This window comes from Tachyglossus aculeatus, chromosome 4 (genome assembly GCF_015852505.1).
Source record: "Tachyglossus aculeatus isolate mTacAcu1 chromosome 4, mTacAcu1.pri, whole genome shotgun sequence".
Lineage (NCBI taxonomy): Eukaryota > Metazoa > Chordata > Mammalia > Monotremata > Tachyglossidae > Tachyglossus > Tachyglossus aculeatus.
This window is the reverse complement of record NC_052069.1, coordinates 39,166,390-39,190,196: the sequence shown is the minus strand read 5'-3', so window position 1 is coordinate 39,190,196 and position 23,807 is coordinate 39,166,390. Positions and strand designations below refer to the sequence as shown.

Below are 23,807 nucleotides of genomic sequence, written 5' to 3'. Positions count from 1 at the left end.
AACCCAAATGATGAAAACAGCTGAAGTTAGGACATAAACTGACTAGGGCTCTGTTTCCAGACCTTCTAGAAAGGAGGAGGACCCTCCAAGTGCAGGTGACAGAACCACTCATTGTCTTCCAGGGTCCAGGGAAGCAGGGTCCAGGCTTAGGCCACATCCCTGCCTTCCTGCTCCAGAGAACCCAAGGAATCTGTTTGGAGGACAAGGAGTTTGTAGTCATCCCTACCCTTGTCCTCCCCTCCCTCAGTGGCATTTATTGAATGGTTAAAGTAGGCAGAGCATTGTGCCGTGAGTACAGTGTGAGTAGAGTATAGCACTTAGGGCTGTGTTTTGCACACAGTAAGCGCCCAATAAATACGATTGAATGAATGAATTGGGAGAGTGCAATCCAATGGTATCCTGTTTAAGAACAGAATGGGTCAAAGCAGAAAGAGAAAGGAAGTTGACTCCAGAATATAATGATGGCATTTATTAAGCGCTTACAATGTGCAAAGCACTGTTCTAAGTGCTGGGGGGATACAAGGTGATCAGGTTGTCCCACGTGGGGCTCACAGTCTTCATCCCCATTTTCCAGATGAGGGAACTGAGGCCCAGAGAAGTGAAGTGACTTGCCCAAAGTCACCCAGATGACAAGTGGCGGAGCCGGGATTTGAACCCATGACCTCTGACTCCAAAGCCCGGGCTCTTTCCCACTGAGCCACGCTGCTTCTCTGAATGTCCTTGCTCTCTCCGCTGGTCATTTACAGTGAACATTTAAAGCAACTTTTTGTTTTTGTTCTGTCTTGTTTAGGTATTTGTTAAGTGCTTACTATGTGCCAGGCACTGTATTAAGCGCTGGGGTAGATACAAGCTAGTCAGGTTGTCCACAGTCTATGTCCCACATAGGCCTCACTATCTTGACCCCATTTTATAGCTGAAGTAACTGAGGCACAGAGTAGGAAGCGATGCAGTCAAGCGGCAGAGTTGGGATTGGAACCCAGGTCCTTCTGATTTCCAGGCCCATGCTCTATCCAGTAGACTACGCTGCTTCTCAGTCTACATTTCTGATCTCCATCTGCATTCCCTGCCCTGGGTCATGTATTCATTCATTCATTCATTCAGTTGTATTTATTGAGCGCTTACTGTGTGCAGAGTACTGTACTAAGCACTTGGGAAGTACAAGTTGGCAATACAAGTCGGCAACTTATAGAGACGGCCCCTACCCAACAATGGGCTCACAGTCTAGAATATGTATCTCAGCTGAACATTTTTGACCGGGTATCACTTTCCCTGATAACAATTAGCTTTTTCAGGACATAAATGTTTTCTGAAGAGCCTAATAAGAGCGATGGGTTACCTATACTTGGAACCTTATATTTTGCTCATTCATTTCCCTTTCTTCCCCCTCATTTTCCAACTCTATTTTATCCTCTATTAGTCCTCATTATCCCCACTCGTTCCCTCTCTCTTCCTTTTTATTCATTCATTCAATCATCAATCAATCAATCAATTGTATTTATTGAGCACTTACTGTGTGCAGAGCACTGTACTAAGCGCTTGGGAAGTACAAGTTGGCAACATATAGAGATAGTCCCTACCCAACAGTGGGCTCACAGTCTAAAAGGGGGAGACAGAGAACAAAACCAAACATACTAACAAAATAAGATAAATAGAATAGATATGTACAAGTAAAATAAATAAATAAATAGAGTAATAAATATGTACAAACATAAATACAAATATACAGGTGCTGTGGGGAAGGGAAGGAAGTAAGATGGGGGGGATGGAGAGGGGACGAGGGGGAGAGGAAGGAAGGGGCTCAGTCTGGGAAGGCCTCCTGGAGGAGGTGAGGTCTCAGTAGGGCCTTGAAGGGAGGAAGAGAGCTAGCTTGGTGGATGGGCAGAGGGAGGGCATTCCAGGCCTGGGGGATGACGTGGGCCGGGGGTCGATGGAGGGACAGGCGAGAACGAGGTACGGTGAGGAGATTAGCGGCGGAGGAGCGGAGGGTGCGGGCTGGGCTGGAGAAGGAGAGAAGGGAGCTGAGGTAGGAGGGGGCGAGGGGATGGTTAGCCTTGAAGCCCAGGGTGAGGAGTTTCTGCCTGATGCGCAGATTGATTGGTAGCCATTGAAGATTTTTTTTTTTGGGGGGGGGGCACTTACTGCGTGCAGAGCACTGTACTAAGTGCTTGGAAAGTACAATTCAGCAACAGAGACAATCTCTGCCCAGAACGAGCTCACAGTCTAGACAGGCTCACTTTTATCTCTCCCCCATTTATTTCCACCATTCCACACCCTCAACACCCCCTTACCTTTTGGAACACGTAACCACTTGCAACTACGCCCTCACCCTACCTGGTGTGCTGCTCCGGTCCCAGCCTCCCTCTTCTACCTCTTACCTGTGATCCCAGAAGTCCCACCTCTTTGCTCCACATCCCATCCACTTCCTCCCACCCACAAGACCACAGAGATTCCCTGCTTTCATCCGCTACTCTTGCGGCTTAGCCTTGGCTCCTTCCTTCTTTGGTAATTTGGGCCCCTAAAAGGGTCCTGTGGAAGAGGCTGCCTTCTCATGAGTGGATGAATCCTCCTCCTCAAAAAATCCCTCCCTAGGTGGGGGAATGAAGTAGAGAAAGTAATAGAGAAAGAAGCAGAGAAGCAGTGTGGTTCAGTGGAAAGAGCATGGGCTTTAGAGTCAGAGGTCATGGGTTCAAATCCCAGCTCCACCAAATGTCAGCTGTGTGACTTTGGGCAACTCACTTAACTTTCCTGTGCCTCAGTTACCTCATCTGCAAAATGGGGATTAAGACTGTGAGCCCCCAGTGGGACACCCTGATCACCTTGTAACTTCCCCAGCGCTTAGAACAGTGCTTTGAACATAGTAAGTGCTTAATAAATGCCATCATTATTATTATTATTAGAAGGGAAAACTGTAAGCTCATCCTCTACACTGTTAGCTCGTTTTGAGCAGGGACTGTCGTGTTGCTGTGTTGTACTCTCCCAAGTGTTTAGTTCAGTGCTCTGCACGTAGTAAGTGCTCAGGAAATGCAAGTGATTGTTAACACGCACTAGAATTGGAAACTCTCATCCTGCTTTCAGGCTACTCAAATGCTTAATAATAATAATTGTAGTTAATAATTATGGTATTTGTTAAGCACTTACTATGCACCAAGCACTTTTCTAAGTGCTGGGGTAGATACAAGGTAATCAGGTTGTCCCATGTAGGGCTCACAGTCTTAATCTCCATTTTACAGATGAGGTAACTGAGGCACAGAGAAGTTAAATGACTTGCCCAAGGTCACACAGCATCTGGGATTAGAACCCATGTCCTCTGACTCCGAAGCCCATGCTCTTACCACTAGGCTGCTTGGGGTTGGGCAGGGACTGTCTCTATATGTTGCCAACTTGTACTTCCCAAGCGCTTAGTACAGTGCTCTGCACACAGTAAGCGCTCAATAAATACGATTGATTGATTGATTGAGTAGGTGTTGACCAGGATTCTGAAGATAAAGGATTGAAAGTTTCCTTCTTTAACCTGGTTAGAGGTAGTGCCTGCACAATTCAGTTAGAAAAGTATTCTGTGTGTAAATATCTAATAATAATAATGGTATTTTTTAAGTGCTTCATGTTGTCCCACATGTGGCTCACAGTCTTAAACCCCATTTTACAGATGAGGTAACTGATGCATAGAGAATGATAATAATAATAATAATAATAATAATAATAATAATAATGATAGCATTTATTAAGCACTTACTATGTGCAAAGCACTGTTCTAAGTGCTGGGGAGGTTACAAAGTGATCAGGTTGTTCCTCGGGGGGCTCACAGTCTTAATCCCCATTTTACAGATGAGGTAACTGAGGCACAGAGAAGTTAAGTGGCTTGCCCAAAGTCACACAGCAGACAAGCGGCAGAGCCGGGATTAGAACCCACGTCCTCTGGCTTCCAAGCCCATGCTCTTTCCACTGAGCCATGCTGCTTCTCTAGACCTCTGGGGGATTATAAAATAATAAAATAAAGCAGGTCAAGATGGGGGGCGGGGGGGCTTGAATAAAATAATTGTCATTTTTGTTAAGTGCTTTTTATGATCCAAGCACTGTACTAAGCACTGGAATCAATATAAGACCATTAGATCCTATCCTACATGGGGCTCACAGTCTAAGTAAGGAGGGAGAACAGGGCTTAAATCCCCATTTTGTAGGAATAAAATAATTGTCATTTTTGTTAAGTGCTTGGTATGATCCAAACACTGTACTAAGCACTGGGATCAATGTAAGACCATTAGATCCTACGCGGGGCTCACAGTCTAAGTAAGGAGGGAGAACAGGGCTTAAATCCCCATTTTGTAGGAATAAAATAATTGTCATTTTTGTTAAGTGCTTGGTATGATCCAAACACTGTACTAAGCACTGGGATCAATGTAAGACCATTAGATCCTACATGGGGCTCACAGTCTAAGTAAGGAGGGAGAACAGGACTTGAATCCCCATTTTGTAGATGAGGGAACTGAGGCAGAGAGAAGTGAAGTGACTTGCCCAGGGTCACACAGCAGAAAAGTGGCAGAGCTGGGATTACAACCCAGGTTCTCCAACTCCCAGGGCCGTGCTTTGTCCACTAAGCCACACTGTCTTCTCCAAAAGAGAATATGAAGACCCTTGGGTTCCAAGCTATGAAGATATTCAGAGAAGCAGCTTGGCTCGGTGGAAAGAGCCCGGGCTTTGGAATCAGAGATCATGGGTTCATATCCCGGCTCCGCCAATTGTCAGCTGTGTGACTTTGGGCAAGTCACTTAACTTCTCTGGGCCTCAGTTCCCTCATCTGTAAAATGGGGATGAAGACTGTGAGCCCCACGTGGGACAACCTGATCACCTTGTATCCCTCCAGCGCTTAGAACAGTGCTTTGCACATAGTAAGCACTTAACAAATACCGTCATTATTATTCATTCAGTAAACGGACTGGTGTTCTCCCTAAGGGTTGGCCAACAGGGATGACAGCAAGTACTGATTTCACTCACCAGTCAGTCATTCAATCACATTTATTCAATCACACAATCTCCATTCCCCCCATCTTACCTCCTTCCCTTCCCCACAGCACCTGTATATATGTATATATGTTTGTACAGATTTATTACTCTATTTATTTATTTTACTTGTACATATCTATTCTATTTATTTTATTTTGTTAAGATGTTTGGTTTTGTTCTCTGTCTTCCCCTTCTTGACTGTGAGCCCACTGTTGGGTAGGGACTGTCTCTCTATGTTGCCAACTTGTACTTCCCAAGCGCTTAGTACAGTGCTCTGCACACAGTAAGCGCTCAATAAATACGATTGATTGATTGATTTGTTTATTGAGCATTTACTGTGTGCAAAGCACTGTATTAAGTGCTTGATAGAGTACAGTATAACAATAAACAGATACATTCCCTGCCCACAATGAGCTCTCAGTCTTTGAATTCTAAGGCAAGGTATAATTTGTGCAATATGAGCCTCTGTTTAAATCCATCCTGATTGAAAAGAAATAATAACAAAAATAAATAAACATTAAGTGGTTACTGAATGCCAATCACTGTTCTAAGCACTGGAGTAACTACAAGGTAATCTGGTTATTTGTAGTCCCTGTCCCACACGGAGATAACATACAAAGGGGGAGGGAGAAAAGGTATTGAATCCGCATTATATAGATGAGGAAACCAAAGCACAGAAATGGGGATTCGAGCCCTGTTCTCCCTCCTTACTTAGACTGTGAGCCCCATGTAGGATCTAATGGTCTTATATTGATCCCAATGCTTAGTACAGTGCTTGGATCATAACAAGCACTTAACAAAAATGACAATTAAATGACTGGCACAAAACCACACAACGGGCAGTTGGCAGAGCCCGGATTAGAACCCCAGTCCCCTTACACCCAAACATAAGCTCGTTCCACTAGTCCACACTGCTTCTTAAACTTCTTCCAAAACCAGCAGTGGCTCCCATCCCTCCAGCCTCCCACCCACGGAGGGCAGTTTCACAGAGACTAATGAAAAAATGTTGTTATCATCATCCATTGGGGGCTCTTTGAAGCAAACACTGAGGGTGCAACCTAGTGCTGAGCAAAAAAAGATAGGGAGCCAAAACCCTTGCCTTTGCTCCTCAGAGCACTAGTATTGTCCGAATTTATGTTTCTCTGGGTCCTTAGGCCCTTCTTCTTCTTAAAAGTGGGTCCCGTAAAACAGCTGATAGGATGGAGAAGCAGCATGGCCTAGTGAACAGAGCACAGGCCTGCACAAGAGAGGTACCTGGGTTCTAACCTGGTTCTGTCACTTGTCTGCTGTGTGGCCTTGGGCAAGTCACTTAACTTCTCTGTGCCTCAGTAACCTCATCTGCAAGATGGGAATTAGGACTATGAGCTCAGTGTGGGACAGAGACAGTGTCCAAGCTGACAGCTTGGTATCTACCCCAGAGCTTAGTTCTATGTCTGACACATATTATTATTATTATTATATAATGTTTTTATATTATTAATATTTTATTATACAATGCATTATATTAATAATATATTAATATTATATTATTGATTAATATTATTAATTATAATCATATTATGTTATATGATTATGTGTTGTGTAAGAATATTATATAATATTATAATTGTTGATTATATTATTGATTAATATATTATATTATTATAATTATTATTATCATAATGATGTCATTTGTTAAGCACTTACTATGTGCAAAGCACTGTTCTAAGTGCTGGGTAGGTTACAGGGTGATCAGGTTGTCCCACAGGGGGCTCACAGTCTTCATCCCCATTTTACAGATGAGGTAACTGAGGCACAGAGAAGTTAAGTGACTTGGCCAGAGTCACACAGCTGACAATTGGCAGAGTCGGGGTTCAAACCCATGACCTCTGACTCCGAAGCCCGGGCTCTTTCCACTAAGCCATGCTGCTTCTCTATTATTATAATTATCGAAGCAGTGTTGCCTATTGGGTAGAGCACAAGACTGAGGTTCGGGAGACCTGGTTTCTAGTCCTGACTTTGTCATTTGCCTGCTGTGTATTTTGAGCAAGTCAATTAACTTCTCTGTTCCTCAGCTTCCTCATTATTATTATTAATAATTTACTTATTAAGCACTTTCTATGTTCTAAGTACTGGGGTAGATACAAACAAGTTAATCAGGTTGGGCCCAGTCCTGTCCCACAGTCCAAGTAGGAGGTGAAACAGGTATTCAACCCCCATTTTACAGGTGAGGAAGAGGGGGAATAAATGTTTGTTCTCCCTCCCCTTAAACTGTGAGCCCCATGTGGAACAGGGATTGGGTCCAAAATATTTTCCTGAATCTAACCCAGCACTAAGCAAAATGCTTGACCCACAGTAAGGCTTAGGAAATACGACAGTCATCACACTTCAGTAAGTGATAGGTTTTAAATTAGCATTTTATCACTCATTTTGGATTAGTGGAGCTACCTGTGCAGTAGCTAGCACTGATACCTGTTTAGCCAGTGAACAAACTGAGTGGTTTAACACTTTTCAGGAGTTCCCAAAGTATTGTCAGTCTTTCCTTTCTTTCCTTTCCTTTCCTTTTCCTCTCTTTTCTTTTCTTTATATTATTATTATTATTACAGAGTCATGTGTTGAGGTTGAAGACAAAGTGCATTCACGCTCTAGCAGTGGTCCGGAAGGGCAGGGTGGCATAGGGAGGGGCTTCAGGAGAGAAGCAGCGTGGCATCATCACTAAATCTGTACAAACATATATGCCGGTGCTGTGGGGAGGGGAAGGAGGTAAAGCGGGGGGGATGGGGAGAGGATGGAGGGGGCTCAGTCTGCCCGCTCACATAGTAAGCGCTTAATAAATGCTATTATTATTATTATTATTATTATTATGTCGGCACAGCTGTGCATAAAGACTAGCTGTGAGCCCGTTGTTGGGTAGGGACCGGCTCTATCTGGGGCCGATTTGTAATTCGATCGTATTCGATCGTATTCATTGAGCGCTTACTATGGGCAGAGCACTGTACTAAGCGCTTGGGAAGTACAAGTTGGCAACATATAGAGACGGTCCCTACCCAACTTATTTTATTTGTACATATTTATTCTATTTTATTTTGTTAGTATGTTTCGTTTTGTTCTCTGTCTCCCCCTTCTAGACTGTGAGCCCGCTGTTGGGTAGGGACCGTCTCTATATGTTGCCAACTTGTACTTCCCAAGTGCTTAGTACAGTGCTTTGCACACAGTAAGCGCTCAATAAATGCGATTGAATGAATGAATGAATGAATGAACACAGGTATGGGGGTCGGAAGGTCATGGGTTCTAATTCCAGTTCCACCACATGTCTGCTAGGTGACCTTGGGCAGCGTGGCTCAATGGAAAGAGCCCGGGCTTTGGACTCAGAGGTTATGGGTTCAAATCCCGGCTCCACCAATTGTCAGCTGTGTGACTTTGGGCAAGTCACTTAACTTCTCTGTGTCTCAGTCACCTCATCTGCAAAATGGAGATTAAGACTGTGAGCCCCCCATGGGACAACCTGATCGCTTTGTAACGTCCCCGGCGTTTAGGACCGTGGTTTGCACATAGAAAGCACTTAATAAATGTCATTATTATTATTATTCACTTCTCCGTGTCACAGTTGCCTCATCTCTAAGATGGGGATCGACCCTGTGAATCTGTGACTTGCCCGTGGTCAAACAGCAGACAAATGGCGAAGCCGGTATTAGAACCCAGAGTCTCCGACTCCTGGCCCCCTTGCTCTTTCCAGTAGGTCACACAGTAAATCTGGGGACTATCACTGAAATCAGGACAATCAATGAAATCAGGGCAACTGGTTATGTTACCCTTAGCTTGGCCCTGCAAAGACAAAGCCTTATCTTGGCAGTATTTTAGTTCAGACGTCCTCTAACGGGGAAGTTTGTCAACCAGAGGAAGTCTCAGTTCCAACTTTAATCCACAAAAAGGAATGTTTTATAATGAGCAACAGAAAAATTTTTGTTTCTGTTTTTATTTTCAGGGGCCAAGAGGTCCTGATGGCCTTCCAGGAGAGCAGGGCATACAAGGTTGTAAGGTAATAAATGGATTTCCTCATATTGGTGAAATCAGATGTCCCCACCTAGGTATTTCTGACTGCTAGAAAGGTGATATGCTCTCTGAGGATAATTCCATTCAGAATTCCTTTCCAAAGAGGAAAGCTTGCTGACATCAAATTCCCTTCCAAGGAGACACTATTTCTGTTTCAAGTAGCCATGTTTCCTGGAGTGCACAAAACCTTTTATTTTCTGCATTTGAGTGTGGTTTGCATTCTGTTTCTAAAAAAAAATAAACGATGTTTATTTGTTAGGGAGAAAGAGGTGATCAAGGAAAAAAAGGCCTTCACGGAGTTATCGTAAGTAATGAGATTTATGTTTCACCTACATTATTGACGTTCACAGTTTGGGCTGGTTACGTGGTCTGTGCCTGTCTCAGTCTTTTCTTTGCCTTTTTCGGTCGGGGTCACTTAGGGCAAAGCTGGGAACCCTGGAGAACGAGGTGCTCAAGGAAAACCTGTAAGTAATTCAAAAAATTAGGTGTCTGTAAAACGCAAAATAGATGATGTTTTTAGGGGCTGGGAGAGAATACACAGATGGGAATTAGCCCATTGTTGGGTAGGGATTATCTCTATCTGTTGCCAAATTGTACTTTCCAAGCGCTTGGTACAGTGCTCTGTGCACAGTAAGTGCTCAATAAATATGATTGAATGAATCCAGTTCCCATCCCTCAGGGATTCACAAACTATCCTCACATACAGCAACTGTTATCAACTGGGTTTAAAAATCAAGCAAGGTTTGGTGGGCCTAATGAGAAAGCCCATTGTCCCCTGGGAAGTCACCTCCCACATGCTACTTGCTACTTAAGAATTGCCTCTAAGGAGCTTGGGGTAGTTAAATTCAGATGATCTTCCTTCTCCCTTCAAAGAGCACAGCCACCCAAATGCACTGTGTTGAGTAGGATAAAGATGTCAGAAACAAGAACGTGATGGTGATTTGCATCTGTTCACATTTTTGTCCCCGACCTTCATGCGAGCAGAATTGATAAAACCTCCAAAATAGAATCAAGTACAGCTAATATATTAGTGCTTCCAAAGTTCCCTCTTTGTAGACAATAGTTATGAGATATCATAAATAGGGTATTAAAGATTTGAATCTCTACCTTCATCACATCTGAAATACCACTATCGACCCATAGTTTCCTCACCTATCTTCTCATATGTTCAGTCCTGCTCAATCAATCACTCGCATTTATTGAGTGCTCACTGTGGGCAGAGAACTGTGCTAAGTGCTTGGGAGAGTACAATATGACAGAGTTGTGTGCCTGCCCACAGGGAACTTTCAGTCTATAGGTGGGTACAGACATTAATATAGATAAATACATTATAGATGTGTACTTTAGTGCTGTGGGCTAAGGTGGGGTGAATAAAAGGAACAAATCTGAGTGCAAGCATGATGTAGAAGGGAAAGGAAGAGGAAATGAGGGCTTAGTCAGGGAAGGCCTCTTGGAGGAGATGTGCCTTCAATAAGGTTTTGAAGGTAGAGATTGCGATCGTGAGCTTACGGTCAGATGGTATCCATGTCCCGGGCCTGTCAGGGACAGAGCTCAAGACTCCGGCCAGAGAAGGAGCTTTGGAAAGGCCGACTTGGTGGCAAGGGTGGGGGCAGAAGGGCTGATGGTTTTTCCAGTTGACATGCAGTGGGAAAAGGGGAGATGTTTCCTCAATGCTTCCTCAGATTTTCTGAAGGAAAAATGGCTGCCCCGAAGCTCCCCAATGGTGTCTTGTGCACTTTCTTTCATTCATTCATTCATTCAGAAATATTTATTGAGCATTCAATCATATTTACTGAGCTCTTATTGTGTGCAGAGCACTGTACAAAGTGTTTGGGAGAGTACAACACCTTGAATTTGCTCCCTTTTTTCACCCCTCCTTCAGCCTCACAGCATTTATGTACATCAGCTTGTTGTGGGCAGGGACAGTGTCTATTGCTGTATTGTAATCAATCAATCAATCAGTCAATCAATCGTATTTATTGAGCGCTTACTGTGTGCAGAGCACTGTACTAAGCGCTTGGGAAGTACAAGCTGGCAACATATAGAGACAGTCCCTACCCAACAGTGGGCTCACAGTCTAGAAGGGGGAGAAGTGCTTAGTACAGTGCTTTGCACAAAGTAAGCGATCAATAAATACAATTGAATAGATGAATGAATATGAAGAGGGAGGAGTTCCAGGCCAAAGGCAGATGTGGGTGAGGGGAAGGCAGTGAAATGGATGAGTTAGAGAAGTGAAGGGCGTGGGCTGGATCGTAGTAGGAAATCAGAAGTGTAACGTAGGAGAGGACAAACTGATTACGTGATTTGAAGGCAATGGTAAGGAGTTTCTGTTTGACGCGGAGGTGGATGAGAAACCACCAGAGATTCTTGAGGAGTTGGACAAGGTGGACTGAATGGTTTTGCTAAAAAAAAAACACCCAGGCAGCAGAGTGAAGTATGGACTGAAGTGGGGAGAGACGGGAAGCAGGAAGGTCAGCAAGAAGGCTGATGCAGATCCCTTTTAATCAATCAATCAATCATATTTATTGAGCACTTACTGTGTGCAAAGCACTATACTAAGTGCTTACCCTACAGACATCTCCAGTCTTTTGACCCACACCCCTTTTTTCAAGTCATCATGCCCCATATAATCTCATATGCAAACTGCCTTCCTTTAACGCACAAATAGACCCCCTCAACACCACCCTCTCTACTGAAATCACCTCACTCGCTCTCCTGTCCCTTCGCCGAACTTGTACCACTAGTTCACAGCCTCGGATCATTTCCACAGTCCGATTCCTTCACTGCTGTGCATGAATGGCAGAGCACTGCCGATGGAAATCGGGATGTCAGACTCACCTTGTCCATATCAAACTCATCCTCGCCAGCTTTAACTCTGCCCTCCCCTGGGCCTGGCAACATTATTTTTCCATCCTTTTTGACTACTATGCCCATTGTCCTCACTAGTCTGAAAGGTGTTTATTTCCTCCTCAAACCCCTGCCCCCTGACCTCCCCCCATCTCTTGCCCGTAATGACCTGGATATGAACTTTATTGATAAAACTGAAACATCGGGCATGATCTCCCTAAAATCTACCCTGCTCCTTTCGAGTCCCTCCCTCCTTCTACCCCTTGACTTTCCCATCTTTTCCCAGCAGTATTTCAAGAGAAGCTCTCCTGCATCCTCTAAAAATCTGCTTCCTCTACATGTGCCTCCGTCCCTATCCCTTTTCACTGTAAAAATAATATAATAATAATAATAATAATAATAATGGTATTTGTTAAGCACTTTCTATGTGCAAAGCAGTGTTCTAAGCGCTGGGGAGGTAACAAGGTGATCAGGTTGTCCCACGGGGGACACACAGTCTTCATCCCCATTTTACAAATGAGGGAACTGAGGCCTAGAGAAGTTAAGTGACTTGCCCAAAGTCACACAGCTGACAATTGGCAGAGCCGGGATTTGAACCCATGACCTCTGACTCCAAAGCCCATGCCCTTTCCACTGACCCACACAACTTCCCTTCTCCCTTCTTCCCTCCCTGACCAGCAACTTCAACAACTCGCTCTGCAATGGCATTTTCTGTGCTGCTTTCAAACTTGCTCATGTCTCCCCTTTTCTCAAAGAAACCTCCCTTGACTCCACAGCCCCTACTAGTTATCGCCCCATCTTCCTCCTACCGTTCCTCTCCACACTCCTAGAATGAGTTGTCTACACCTGCTTCCTCCACTTCTTCTTCTCCAGTTCTCTCCTTGACCCCCTCCAATCTGGCTTCCAGCCCCTTCATTCCTTAGAAACCACAAATTGGCAACATATATAGACAGTCCCTACCCAACAGTGGGCTCACAGTCTAAAAGGGGGAGACAGAGAGCAAAACCAAACATACTAACAAAATAAAATAGAATAGATATGTACAAGTAAAATAAATAAATAAGTAGAGTAATAAATATGTACAAACATATATACATATATACAGGTGCTGTGGGGAAGGGAAGGAGGTAAGATGGGGGGGATGGAGAGGGGGACGAGGAGGAGAGGAAGGAAGGGGCTCAGTCTGGGAAGGCCTCCTGGAAGAGGTGAGCTCTCAGCAAGGCCTTGAAGGGAGGAAGAGAGCTAGCTTGGCGGATGGGCAGAGTGAGGGCATTCCAGGCCCGGGGGATGACGTGGGCTGGGGGTCGATGGCGGGACAGGCGAGAACGAGGTACGGTGAGGAGATTAGCGGCGGAGGAGCGGAGGGTGCGGGCTGGGTTTTTGGCCATTGAAATATTCACTTCCGAAAAGGACTAATTCATCTTTCTCAGGATGGGCAGACAGAGAGGCGTTTAACCTTGGTGAGGGTGGAGGACACGGTGTTTCAATGATCTGGGTTTTTTTAGCATCTAATGTCTGGAACTGTGCTATCAGAGCTTCCAGGTCTTCCTCCTCTCTCTTGGCTCTCTTGGAGACCTTCTTCTCCATCTTGGCAGCAGTCTTCTCGGCCCCTTTCTTCACCTTCTTGCCCTTCTTCCCCATCCCGGGGCCTGAGGGGAGGGACGACGACGACGACGGCCCCTCCTCAGCCTCCCCTCAGCCTCGTGGCCCCCTGTCTCACAAGCCCATAACTTCGACATTTTCCTTGACTCATCTTTCTCTTTCAACCTACTAACTCAATCTGTCACCATATCCTGCCAGTTCTACCCTCACAACATCGCTAAAATCCACCTTTTCCTTTCCATCCAAACTACTGTGTTGATCCAAGCACTTATCCTATCCACCTTGACTACTTCATCAGCCTCACTGCTGACCTCCCTGCCACCTGCTTCACCCCACTTCAGTCTATACTTCACTCTGATGCCCAAATCATTTTTCTAAAAAAAAAAAAAAAAATTCAGTCCATGCTTCCCCACTCTTCAAGAATTTCCAGTGGTTGTCCATCCACCTCTGCAGCAAACAGAAACTTCAACCTTGCAATCAGTTGTCTTGCCCCTCTTATCTCGCTGATTTACTACTTCAACCCAGTATTGTCACTTTTCTCCTCCAATACCATCCTATTCAATATACCTCCATCTCACCTACCTTGCCCCCGACCCTCATCCCTATCCTGCCTGTGGGCTGGAACTTTTCTCCCCCTTCATATTCAGCAGACCATCACTCTCCCCATATTCAGCAGACCAACACTCTTCCCACCTTCAAAGACTTATTCAAATATGTCCTCCAAAATCCCTTCTCCAACTCATTGACTCCACTCTCTCTCCCTTCCATGTTGCCCTTGCACTTGGATTTGTACCCTCTACTCTCCCGACCATCAGTCGAAAGCACTTAACATATCTGTAATTTATTTTAATGTCTCCCTTCCCCTCTAGACAGTAAACTCCTTGTGGGCAGGGAACAGGTCCCCCAACTTTGTTATATTTTACTCTCCCAAGAGCTTAGTACTGTGTTCTGCACACTTTAAGTGCTCAATAAATGTGATTGATTTTCAGGCTTGTTTTAAGGAACAGAACATTGAATTGAAAGGAAAGTTCAGAGCAACTGAGCTCTATTTAGCAGAGACAATTTTAGCAAAGGCAGAGTGAAGTCAGTTTAACTTTCCAGATCTTAACTTTCTTCTCCTTCAAAGTCATTGTAAAAGGTGGCCTCCTCAATTATCTTTTAGGTCAGGGGTGGTGTCTATCAACTTCATTGTATTTACTCTCCCAAGAGCTTAGTACAGTGTTCTGCCCATAGTAAGTGCTAACTACCAGTGGTTGATCGATTGGTTGATGGATGCATTCTCTAATTAAACTCCCCTCCTTATGACCATTGCGTCTGTTCAGCTATCTTAGAGCAAACTCTGGATGGGACAAGCCCATTAGGGCAATAAGTTAATTCAGTAACAGGTCTGATCATTTGATGATCACTCTGGCCACTTTCAAAGCCTTATTGAAGGCCCAACAATCAGTCTGTCCTACTTATGGAGCACTTACTGGGTGCAGACCACTGTACTAAGCGTTTAGGAGAGGACAATGTAACAGAGTTGGTAGACACATTCCCTGCACATCTCCTCCAAGAAGCCTTCCCTAATTAAGCCCTCATTTAGAAGAGGGCTCATGAGAAACAGCATGGCTCAGTGGAAAGAGCCCGGGGTTTGGAGTCAGAGGTCATGTGTTCAAATCCTGGCTCCATCAATTGTCAGCTGTGTGACTTTGGGCAAGTCACTTCACTTCTCTGGGCCTCAGTTACCTCATCTGTAAAATGGGGATGAAGACTGTGAGCCCCCCGTGAGATGACCTGATCACCTTGTAACCTCCCCAGTGCTTAGAACAGTGCTTTGCACAAAGTAAGCACTTAATAAATGCTATTATTATTATTATTATTATTATTATTATTATTATTATTATTATTATTATTATTTCCTCTTCTCCCACTCCCTTCTGCATTGCCCTTGCACTTGGATTTGCTCCCTTTACTCACCCCACCTCCAACTCCACAGCACTTACGTTCATATCCATAATTTATTTAATTGTATTAATATCTATCTCCCCTTCTAGAATGTCAACTCATTGTGAGCAGGGAACATGTCTACTAACTCTGCTATTTCATACTCTCCCAGTGACTTTGTACAGTGCTCAGAACACACCGGCTTTGGAGTCAGAGGTCATGGGTTCAAATCCCAGCTCTACCAATTGTCAGCTGTGTGACTTTGGGCAAATCACTTGACTTCTCTGGGCCTCAGTTCCCTCATCTGTAAAATGGGGATTAAGATTGTGAGCCCCATGTGGGACAACCTGATCACCTTGTATCTCCCCGGCGCTTAGAACAGTGCTTTGCACCTGGAAAGTGCTTAACAAATACCATTATTATTATTATTACATAGATATGATTGATTGATAAGGGAGTCTGTTGCTGTGGTTCAACTGTCTAGAAGATGTAAAGATGCAGCTAATGATAATCCACTGAGAACTTGCTTTCTTTACTGGCTGTAGATTCATGGATTGTCGATGGAAGTGCTTGGATGGCTTTCAATTCAAAGTGCTTCTAAGGGGTTACATAGTTTGGTTACAATCATTACCCCTGGAAAAATTATATTTAGTCCACTAAATTTTTTTTCATCCCCATCCTCATTATCCAATGTCACTCAGTCCCATGTGAGCTTGTTGTTGGGTAGGGACTGTCTCTATATGTTGCCGATCTGTACTTCCCAAGTGCTTAGTACCGTGCTCTGCACACCGTAAGCGCTCAGTAAATACAAATGAATGAATGAATTCTCATCGCTTCCTTCCAGATTCATTTATTCATTCAATCATATTTATTGAGCGCTTACTGTGTGCAGAGCACTGTACTAAGCGCTTGGGAAGTACAAGTTGGCAACATATAGAGATGGTCCCTACCCAACAGCGGGCTCACAGTCTAGAAGGGGGAGACAGACAATAAAACAAAACATATTAACAAAATAAAATAAATAATAATAATAATAATAATAATAATGGCATTTATTAAGCGCTTACTATGTGCCAGGCACTGTTCTAAGCGCTGGGGCAGATGCAAGGTGATCAGATTGTCCCATGGGGGCTCACAGTCTTCATCCCCATTTTGCAGATGGGGGAACTGAGGCCCAGAGAAGTTAAGTGACTTGCCCAAAGTCACACAGCTGACAAGTGGTGGAGTCAGGATTTGAACCCATGACCTCTGACTCCAAAGCCCGGGCTCTTTCCACTGAGCCACACTGCTTCTCTAAATAAATAGAATAACTATGTCCAGATCATAAATGGGACGGGAAAACATGTCAGTGGTATTCCTAGAAAGGTTTTTCTATACTTATTATCTTCTGGGACATGCTCACAAAAATGTTTCTGCTTATCTGAAAGAGCTTTATCACTTTTTACAAACCAGGACACTTTCTCTGTCATCCTTATAGAAAACTATGGCTGGTAAATGTGATGTGAAAGCCTTGAAGCCAATTCCTATGAGAAAATGTGATTTTAGTTCCATGAATGAATTGTTTTCCTTGTTATGATAATGTTACCAGTGGATGACATTTCTGAGGGCTGAAGGAGAGGAAATAGAAGAGAGAAGGTAGTAGGAAATGGGATATATAAACACCCTGTTCCATGAGGAATCCGAACCATACAGGCAGAAATGTTGACGCCAAAGCAACCTAAACTATCAATCAATCAACCAATCATATTTATTGAGCGCTTACTGTGTGCAGAGCACTGTACCAAGCGCTTGGGAAGTACAAGTTGGCAACATATAGAGATAGTCCCTACCCAACAGTGGGCTTACAGTCTAAAAGGGGGAGACAGAGAACAAAACCAAACATACTAACAAAATAAAATAAATAGAATAGATATGAGCAGGTAAAATAAATAAATAAATATAGTAATAAATATGTACAAACATATATACATATATACAGGTGCTGTGGGGAAGCGAAGGAGGTAAGATGGGGGGATGGAGAGGGGGACGAGGGGGAGAGGAAGGAAGGGGCTCAGTCTGGGAAGGCCTCCTGGAGGAGGTGAGCTCTTAGTAGGGCCTTGAAGGGAGGAAGAGAGCTAGCTTGGTGGATGGGCAGAGGGAGGGCATTCCAGGCCCGGGGGATGACGTGGGCTGGGAGTCGATGGCGGGACAGGCGAAAACAAGGCCCAGTGAGGAGATTAGCGGCAGAGGAGCGGAGGGTGCGGGCTGGGCTGGAGAAGGAGAGAAGGCAGGTGAGGTAGGAGGGGGCGAGGGGATGGACAGCCTTGAAGCCCAGGGTGAGGAGTTTCTGCCTGATGCACAGATTGATTGGTAGCCACTGGAGATTCTTGAGGAGGGGAGTAACATGCCCAGAGCATTTCTGGACAAATCAATCAATCAATCAATCAATCATATTTATTGAGCGCTTACTATGTGCAGAGCACTGTACTAAGCGCTTGGGAAGTACAAATTGTACAAAGATAATCCGGGCAGCAGCATGAAGTATAGATTGAAGTGGGGAGAGACACGAGGATGGAAGATCAGAGAGAAAGCTGATGCAGTAGTCCAGACGGGTTAGGATGAGAGCTTGAACGAGCAGGGTAGCGGTTTGGTTGGAGAGGAAAGGGCGAATCTTGGCAACGTTGCGGAGCTGAGACCGGCAGGTTTTGGTGACGGCTTGGATGTGAGGGGCGAACGAGAGAGCGGAGTCGAGGATGACACCAAGGTTGCGGGCTTGTGAGACGGGAAGGATGGTAGTGCCGTCAACAGAGATGGGATAGTCAGGGAGAGGGCAGGGTTTGGGAGGGAAGACAAGGAGTTCAGTCTTGGACTGTCCTTTTCAGTCTCACTTGGTTATCTCTAGAAGTCTGCTGCCCTCTACCAGTTACTTCCCACAGTAACATCACAGTCAGCCCAATCAGGGTAGAAGTAGCAGAAACCCAGCGGAAAAAGAGCAGTTCTCAGTGAAAAAGGGAAATATGTGTGCAAAACACAACTACCAGGGAATCTTCCACAATGACCCTTCCACAGGTCTGGATATTTATTATTCGAATTTCCACTTCACCCAAAAGTGTTTCTGTAGATCCTAACTCCTTTGTTTTTCAAACGGAATAAAGTGGTTGCTTCGGGTTATAGTTTCCTGACTTCAAAACTGGAAGGATAAACTCTTCTATCGAGATTCGTTTGTGAATCGGTCACTCGGGGTGTAACTTTGGGGAAGTTCCTGAAGGCTTTTTCCTTTGTTTTCTGGCCATTAATTGAGTCAATTCTTTGTGTGGTGGAGTTTACGTTTTTGCTACTGTGGGATGAAAGACTCTATTTCATCCAAAATATTCTAGTAAACATTTTGCAATTGTTTGTTAAACTCTAAAACATCTCAGAATTTACTGGATGCCTTCAGCAGAGTGCATTCAGGTTTAAAGTCAATAGAATGACTGAGAGAATATATATTTTTTTCCCAGTGGTATTTGTTCAGCACTTACTATGTGCCAAGGGATGTACTAAACTCTGGGGTAGACACAAGATAAACTTCACCCTTGACTGCTGCACAGTATGATGGGCTATGATTCCCTAATGCAGCAAAGTGGTGGTTTAAGCATTCTATTAAGAATAATAATCACGGTATTTATTAAGCGCTTACTATGTGCCAGGCAATGTACTAAGCATTGGGGTGGTTAATAATAATAATAATAATAATAATGGTATTTCTTAAGGGCTTACTATGTGCAAAGCACTGTTCTAAGCTCTGGGGAGTTTAAAGGTGATCAGGTTGTCCCACATGGGGATCACAGTCTTAATCCCCATTTTTACAGATGAGGTAACTGAGGCCCAGAGAAGTGAAGTGACTTGCCCAAAGTCACATAGCTGACAAGTGGCGGAGCTGGGATTTGAACCCATGACCTCTGACTCCAAAGCCCGGACTCTTTCCACTGAGCCACACTGCTTGTAACGCTGGTTACAAGCAAATTGGGCTGGACACAGTCCCTGTCCCACGGGGGGCTCACAGTCTTAATCCCCATTTTACAGATGAGGTAACTGAGGCCCAGAGAAATGAAGTGATTTGCCCAAGGTCACACAGCTGACCAGTGGCAGAAGTGGGATTCATTCATTCATTCAGTCGTATTTATTGAGCACTTACCGTGTGCAGAGCACTGTACTAAGCACTTGGGAAGTACAGATCGGCAACATATAGAGACGGTCCCTACCCAACAACGGGCTCATGTGGGGCTGAGTGACATTGGATAATGAGGATGGGGATGAAAAAAATTTAGTGGACTAAGCGCTTGGGAAGTACAACTTGGCAACATATAGAGACGGTCCCTGCCCAACATTGGGCTCACAGTCTAGAAGATTAGGACCCATGGCCTTCTCCAGCATGTTCTTGGGGGGTTGCAAAAAGAAAGAATTTCCCATCCTGGAGACGGCACAGCGGCAGGTCAGTGACCTGGACAGGAACCTTGTCTTGTCTTATGCTGTCGAGTCGTCTTCGACCCGTAGTGACGCCATGGACACAGCTCTCCCGGAACGCCCCGCTCTCCATCTGCAATCGTTCTGGTAGCGTATCCATAGACTTTTCTTGGTAAAAATACATAAGTGGTTTACCGTTGCCTCCTTCCGGCAGTAAACCTGAGTCTTCGCTCTTTAGACTGTGAGCCCACTGTTGGGTAGGGACTGTCTCTATATGTTGCCAACTTGTACTTCCCAAGCGCTTAGTACAGTGCTCTGCACAGAGTAAGCGCTCAATAAATATGATTGATTGATTGATTGATTCTCTCCTGTGCCGCTGCTGCCCAGCACGGGTGAGTTCTGACTTGTAACAGATTGCCTTCCACTCGCTAGCCACTGCCCAAGCTAGGAGTGGAATGGAATGGAACCCTGCCTTGATTACTTCATCAGCCTCCTTGCTGATCTCCCTGCCTCCTGGCTCCCCTGACTCCAGTCCATACTTCTCTCTGCTGACCGGGACATTTTTCTGCAAAAACATTCAGGCCATGTTTCTCCCCTCCCCAAGAACTTCTAGTGGTTGCCCATCCACCACTGCATCAGCCTCCTCTCTGATCTCCCATCCTCCTGTCTCTCCCCACTTCAGTCTATACTTCACGCTGTTGCCCGTATCATCTTTGTGCAGAAACACTCTGGGCATGTTACTCCCCTCCTCAAAAATCTCCATTCATTCAATCATATTTATTGAGCGCTTACTGTGTGCAGAGCACTATACTGGCTACCAGTCAACTTACGCATTAAGTGCTTAGTACAGTGCTCTGCACACAGTAAGCGCTCAATAAACACGATTGATGATCAAGCAAAAACTCCTCACTCTCGGCTTCAAGGCTGTCCATCCCCTCGCCCCCTCCTACCTCACCTCCCTTCTCTCCTTCTACAGCCCAGCCTGCACCCTCCGCTCCTCTGCCATTGCTAACCTCCCCACTAGACCTTGTTCTCACCTGTCCCACCATCGAACCCCAGCCCACATGCTCCCCCCGGCCTGGAATGCCCTCCCTCCGCACATCCACCAAGCTAGCTCTCTTCCTCCTTCAAAGCCCTACTGAGAGCTCACCTCCTCCAGGAGGCCTTCCCAGACCGAGCCCCCTTTTTCTTCTCCTCCTTGCCATCCTCTCCGCCCTCCCTCCTTCCCCTCCCCACAGCACCTGTATATATGTTTATACCGAGTTATTACTCTATTTTACTTGTACGTATTTACTATTCTATTTATTTTGTTAATGATGTGCATCTAGCTTTACTTCTATTTATTCTAATGACCTGACACCTGTCCACATGTTTTGTTTTGTTGTCTGTCTCCCCCTTCTAGACTGCGAGCCCGTTGTTGGGCAGGGACCATCTCTATATATGGCCAACTTGTACTTCTCAAGCGCTTAGTACAGTGCTCTGCACACAGTAAGCACTCAATAAACACGATTGAATGAATGAATTAATTAATTAATTAATGAAACTCTTACCAACGGCTTTAAAGCCCTCAATCACCTTGTCCCCTCCTACCTCATTTCACTACTCTCCTACATTTTGCTCCTTTTATGCCAACCCACTCACTATACCTCCATCTCGTCTATCTCTCATCTCACCAATCTCTCACATCCTGCCTCCAGCATGGGACGCCCTTCTACTTCATATCCAACTGACATTTACTCTCCCCTCCTTCAAAGCCTTATTGTAGGGACTGTCTCTATATGTTGCCATCTTGTACTTCCCAAGCACTTAGTACAGTGCTCTGCACACAGTAAGCGCTCAATAAATGCGATTGATTGATTGATTGATTGAAGGCACATCTCCTCCAAGAGGCCTTCCCTGACCAAGGCCTCTTTTCCTTTTCATCCATTCCCATATGCATCGCCTTGATTTGCTCCCTTTATTCATCCCCCCCTTCCAGCCACACAACACTCTGTAAATATCTGTAATTTATCTTATTTATATTAATGTCTGTCTCTCCCGCTAGACTGTGAGCTCACTCTGGGCAGGGAATGTGTCCTTTACATCGTACTCTCCCTAACACTTAATACAGAGCTCTGCACCCAATAAACGCTCAATAAATTCAATTGACTAACTGTCTGACCGACTCAATAAATACAATTGATTCATTATAGAAGGTCCAACTTCCCTAGAGAGGAATAGTAGCTATTCAGCTCTATTAAGTCAGGGCTAGACATAGGAGCATGCAGGGAAAATGGAAGGATGGAGAAATACTTCTGACAGAACCTAAAGCAACCCTTTCCTCTAGTTTTCACTTTTTTTTTTTCAGGGTTTACAAGGGCCCCCTGGAAGCACTGGAGACAGAGGGCTTGCAGGAGAACCAGTAAGTTATCCACAAACTTTCCTATACACTTTTTTCCCCCCCATAATGGATAGTTTTTATATTTCAGGTATCATAGGCTCCACTCTGCCGGGGCCTGAAATCTTTCAAATGTAATTAAATGTAGCACACATCATAGGCGATGTACTCAACAGCTAATTGCATTGTGCAGCTGTTTTACTGGGAGGGTAACAGTGCCTTCTTTGCAATTAACAGCCAGGTTTTGTACTGTAGTCCTGAACTACATTCTGGGCATGTTACTGTTACAACAAAGAACGGTCTGTTTCAATAAACCTCTGAAATGCTTTTTTCTGAATAGCTTGCTGTTCTTATTACTACTACGTTGCCACACGCACTTTTATGTGGCTAACAGTCTAACAGAAGACCGTTCAGAGAAGTCAGGGCGAGTACACAATGACTTGAAAAGTGCAAACCCAACAAGAACACGAACACATCAGTAACACAAAAACTTACATCATAATGTCATATGTGTTATAGAGTAATATGATTTTCTTTGGAAAGACTGATTGTGAGATGGCCATGATATTTTTGAAAGGGTAAATGCATGACAGACTTATTTATTTTGTTCTTTATTGCGTATGAAATCATTCTTTAGCTCACTATAGTGTATCAGTCATGAAATGTACTTCCAAGATCTGAAATACAAGGTAGTCTTTCATGTGCCTAGACTAGTCATCACTGAGATAAAAGTTTCCTGGTGGCATTGCAGAAATTATTTTACTGCCCCTTGGAAAAATCCCATCAGCCAAATAACTATTCTTGGTCCATTTTTCACTCATTTTTCTCTTCTGTTCATTTATTCTATGAAATCTGTGAGTACATTCCCCAGATGAGAAGAAGGGACATTGGCTTTAAAATGAAACATTTCACCTCCACCAAAAATAATATCAGAGGTAGTTGGTCCATTTTCCCTGTCATTAACTCCTTGAGCTCCTCTGCTTGATTTCGACATTCAATTCCATTCTGTTTCTTCGCATTTGAGAAGCAGAGGGGCCTAGTGGATAGAGCACAGGCCTGGGAGTAAGAAGGACCTGGGTTCTAATCCCGGCTCCACCATTTGGGGCTGTGTTACCTTGAGCAAGTTGCTTAGTTTCTCTGTGCCTCAGTTACCTCATCTGTGGAAAAAAAAATGGGGATTAATACAGTGACTCCCATGTGGGACATGGACTATGGACTGATTATCTTGTATCTACCCCAGGACTTAACAAAGTGCCAGACACATAAGAAGCACATAATAATAATAATAATGGCATTTATTAAGTGTTTACTATGTGCAAAGCACTGTTCTAAGCATTGGGGAGGATACAAGATTAGCAGGTTGTCCCACATGGGGCTCACAGTCTTAATCCCCATTTTACAGATGAGGTCACTGAGGCACAGAAAAGTCAAGTGACTTGCCCAAGATCACATAGCTGACCAGTGGCAGAGCCGGGATTAGAACCCATGACCTCTGACTTAATGAATACCAACATGTATATACTTTAGCCAAAGCATTACACTTTAAAAGGATGATTTCTTCTGAGAGTTTATTTAGAAAGGCAGGCATATATGGTTG

At 44.4% G+C, this 23,807-nt stretch overlaps 1 protein-coding gene across 1 annotated transcript in view; it reads left to right on the top strand.

The window, feature by feature from the left end:
* Positions 1-23,807, top strand: part of COL24A1 (collagen type XXIV alpha 1 chain) — a 500,281-nt gene that overhangs the window by 302,998 nt on the left and 173,476 nt on the right. Inside the window, exons 29-32 of the mRNA XM_038745410.1 lie at positions 8,966-9,019; positions 9,293-9,337; positions 9,453-9,497; positions 22,181-22,234. Of these exons, the coding sequence (XP_038601338.1) occupies positions 8,966-9,019; positions 9,293-9,337; positions 9,453-9,497; positions 22,181-22,234 (198 nt within the window). The remainder of the gene's footprint in view (positions 1-8,965; positions 9,020-9,292; positions 9,338-9,452; positions 9,498-22,180; positions 22,235-23,807) is intronic.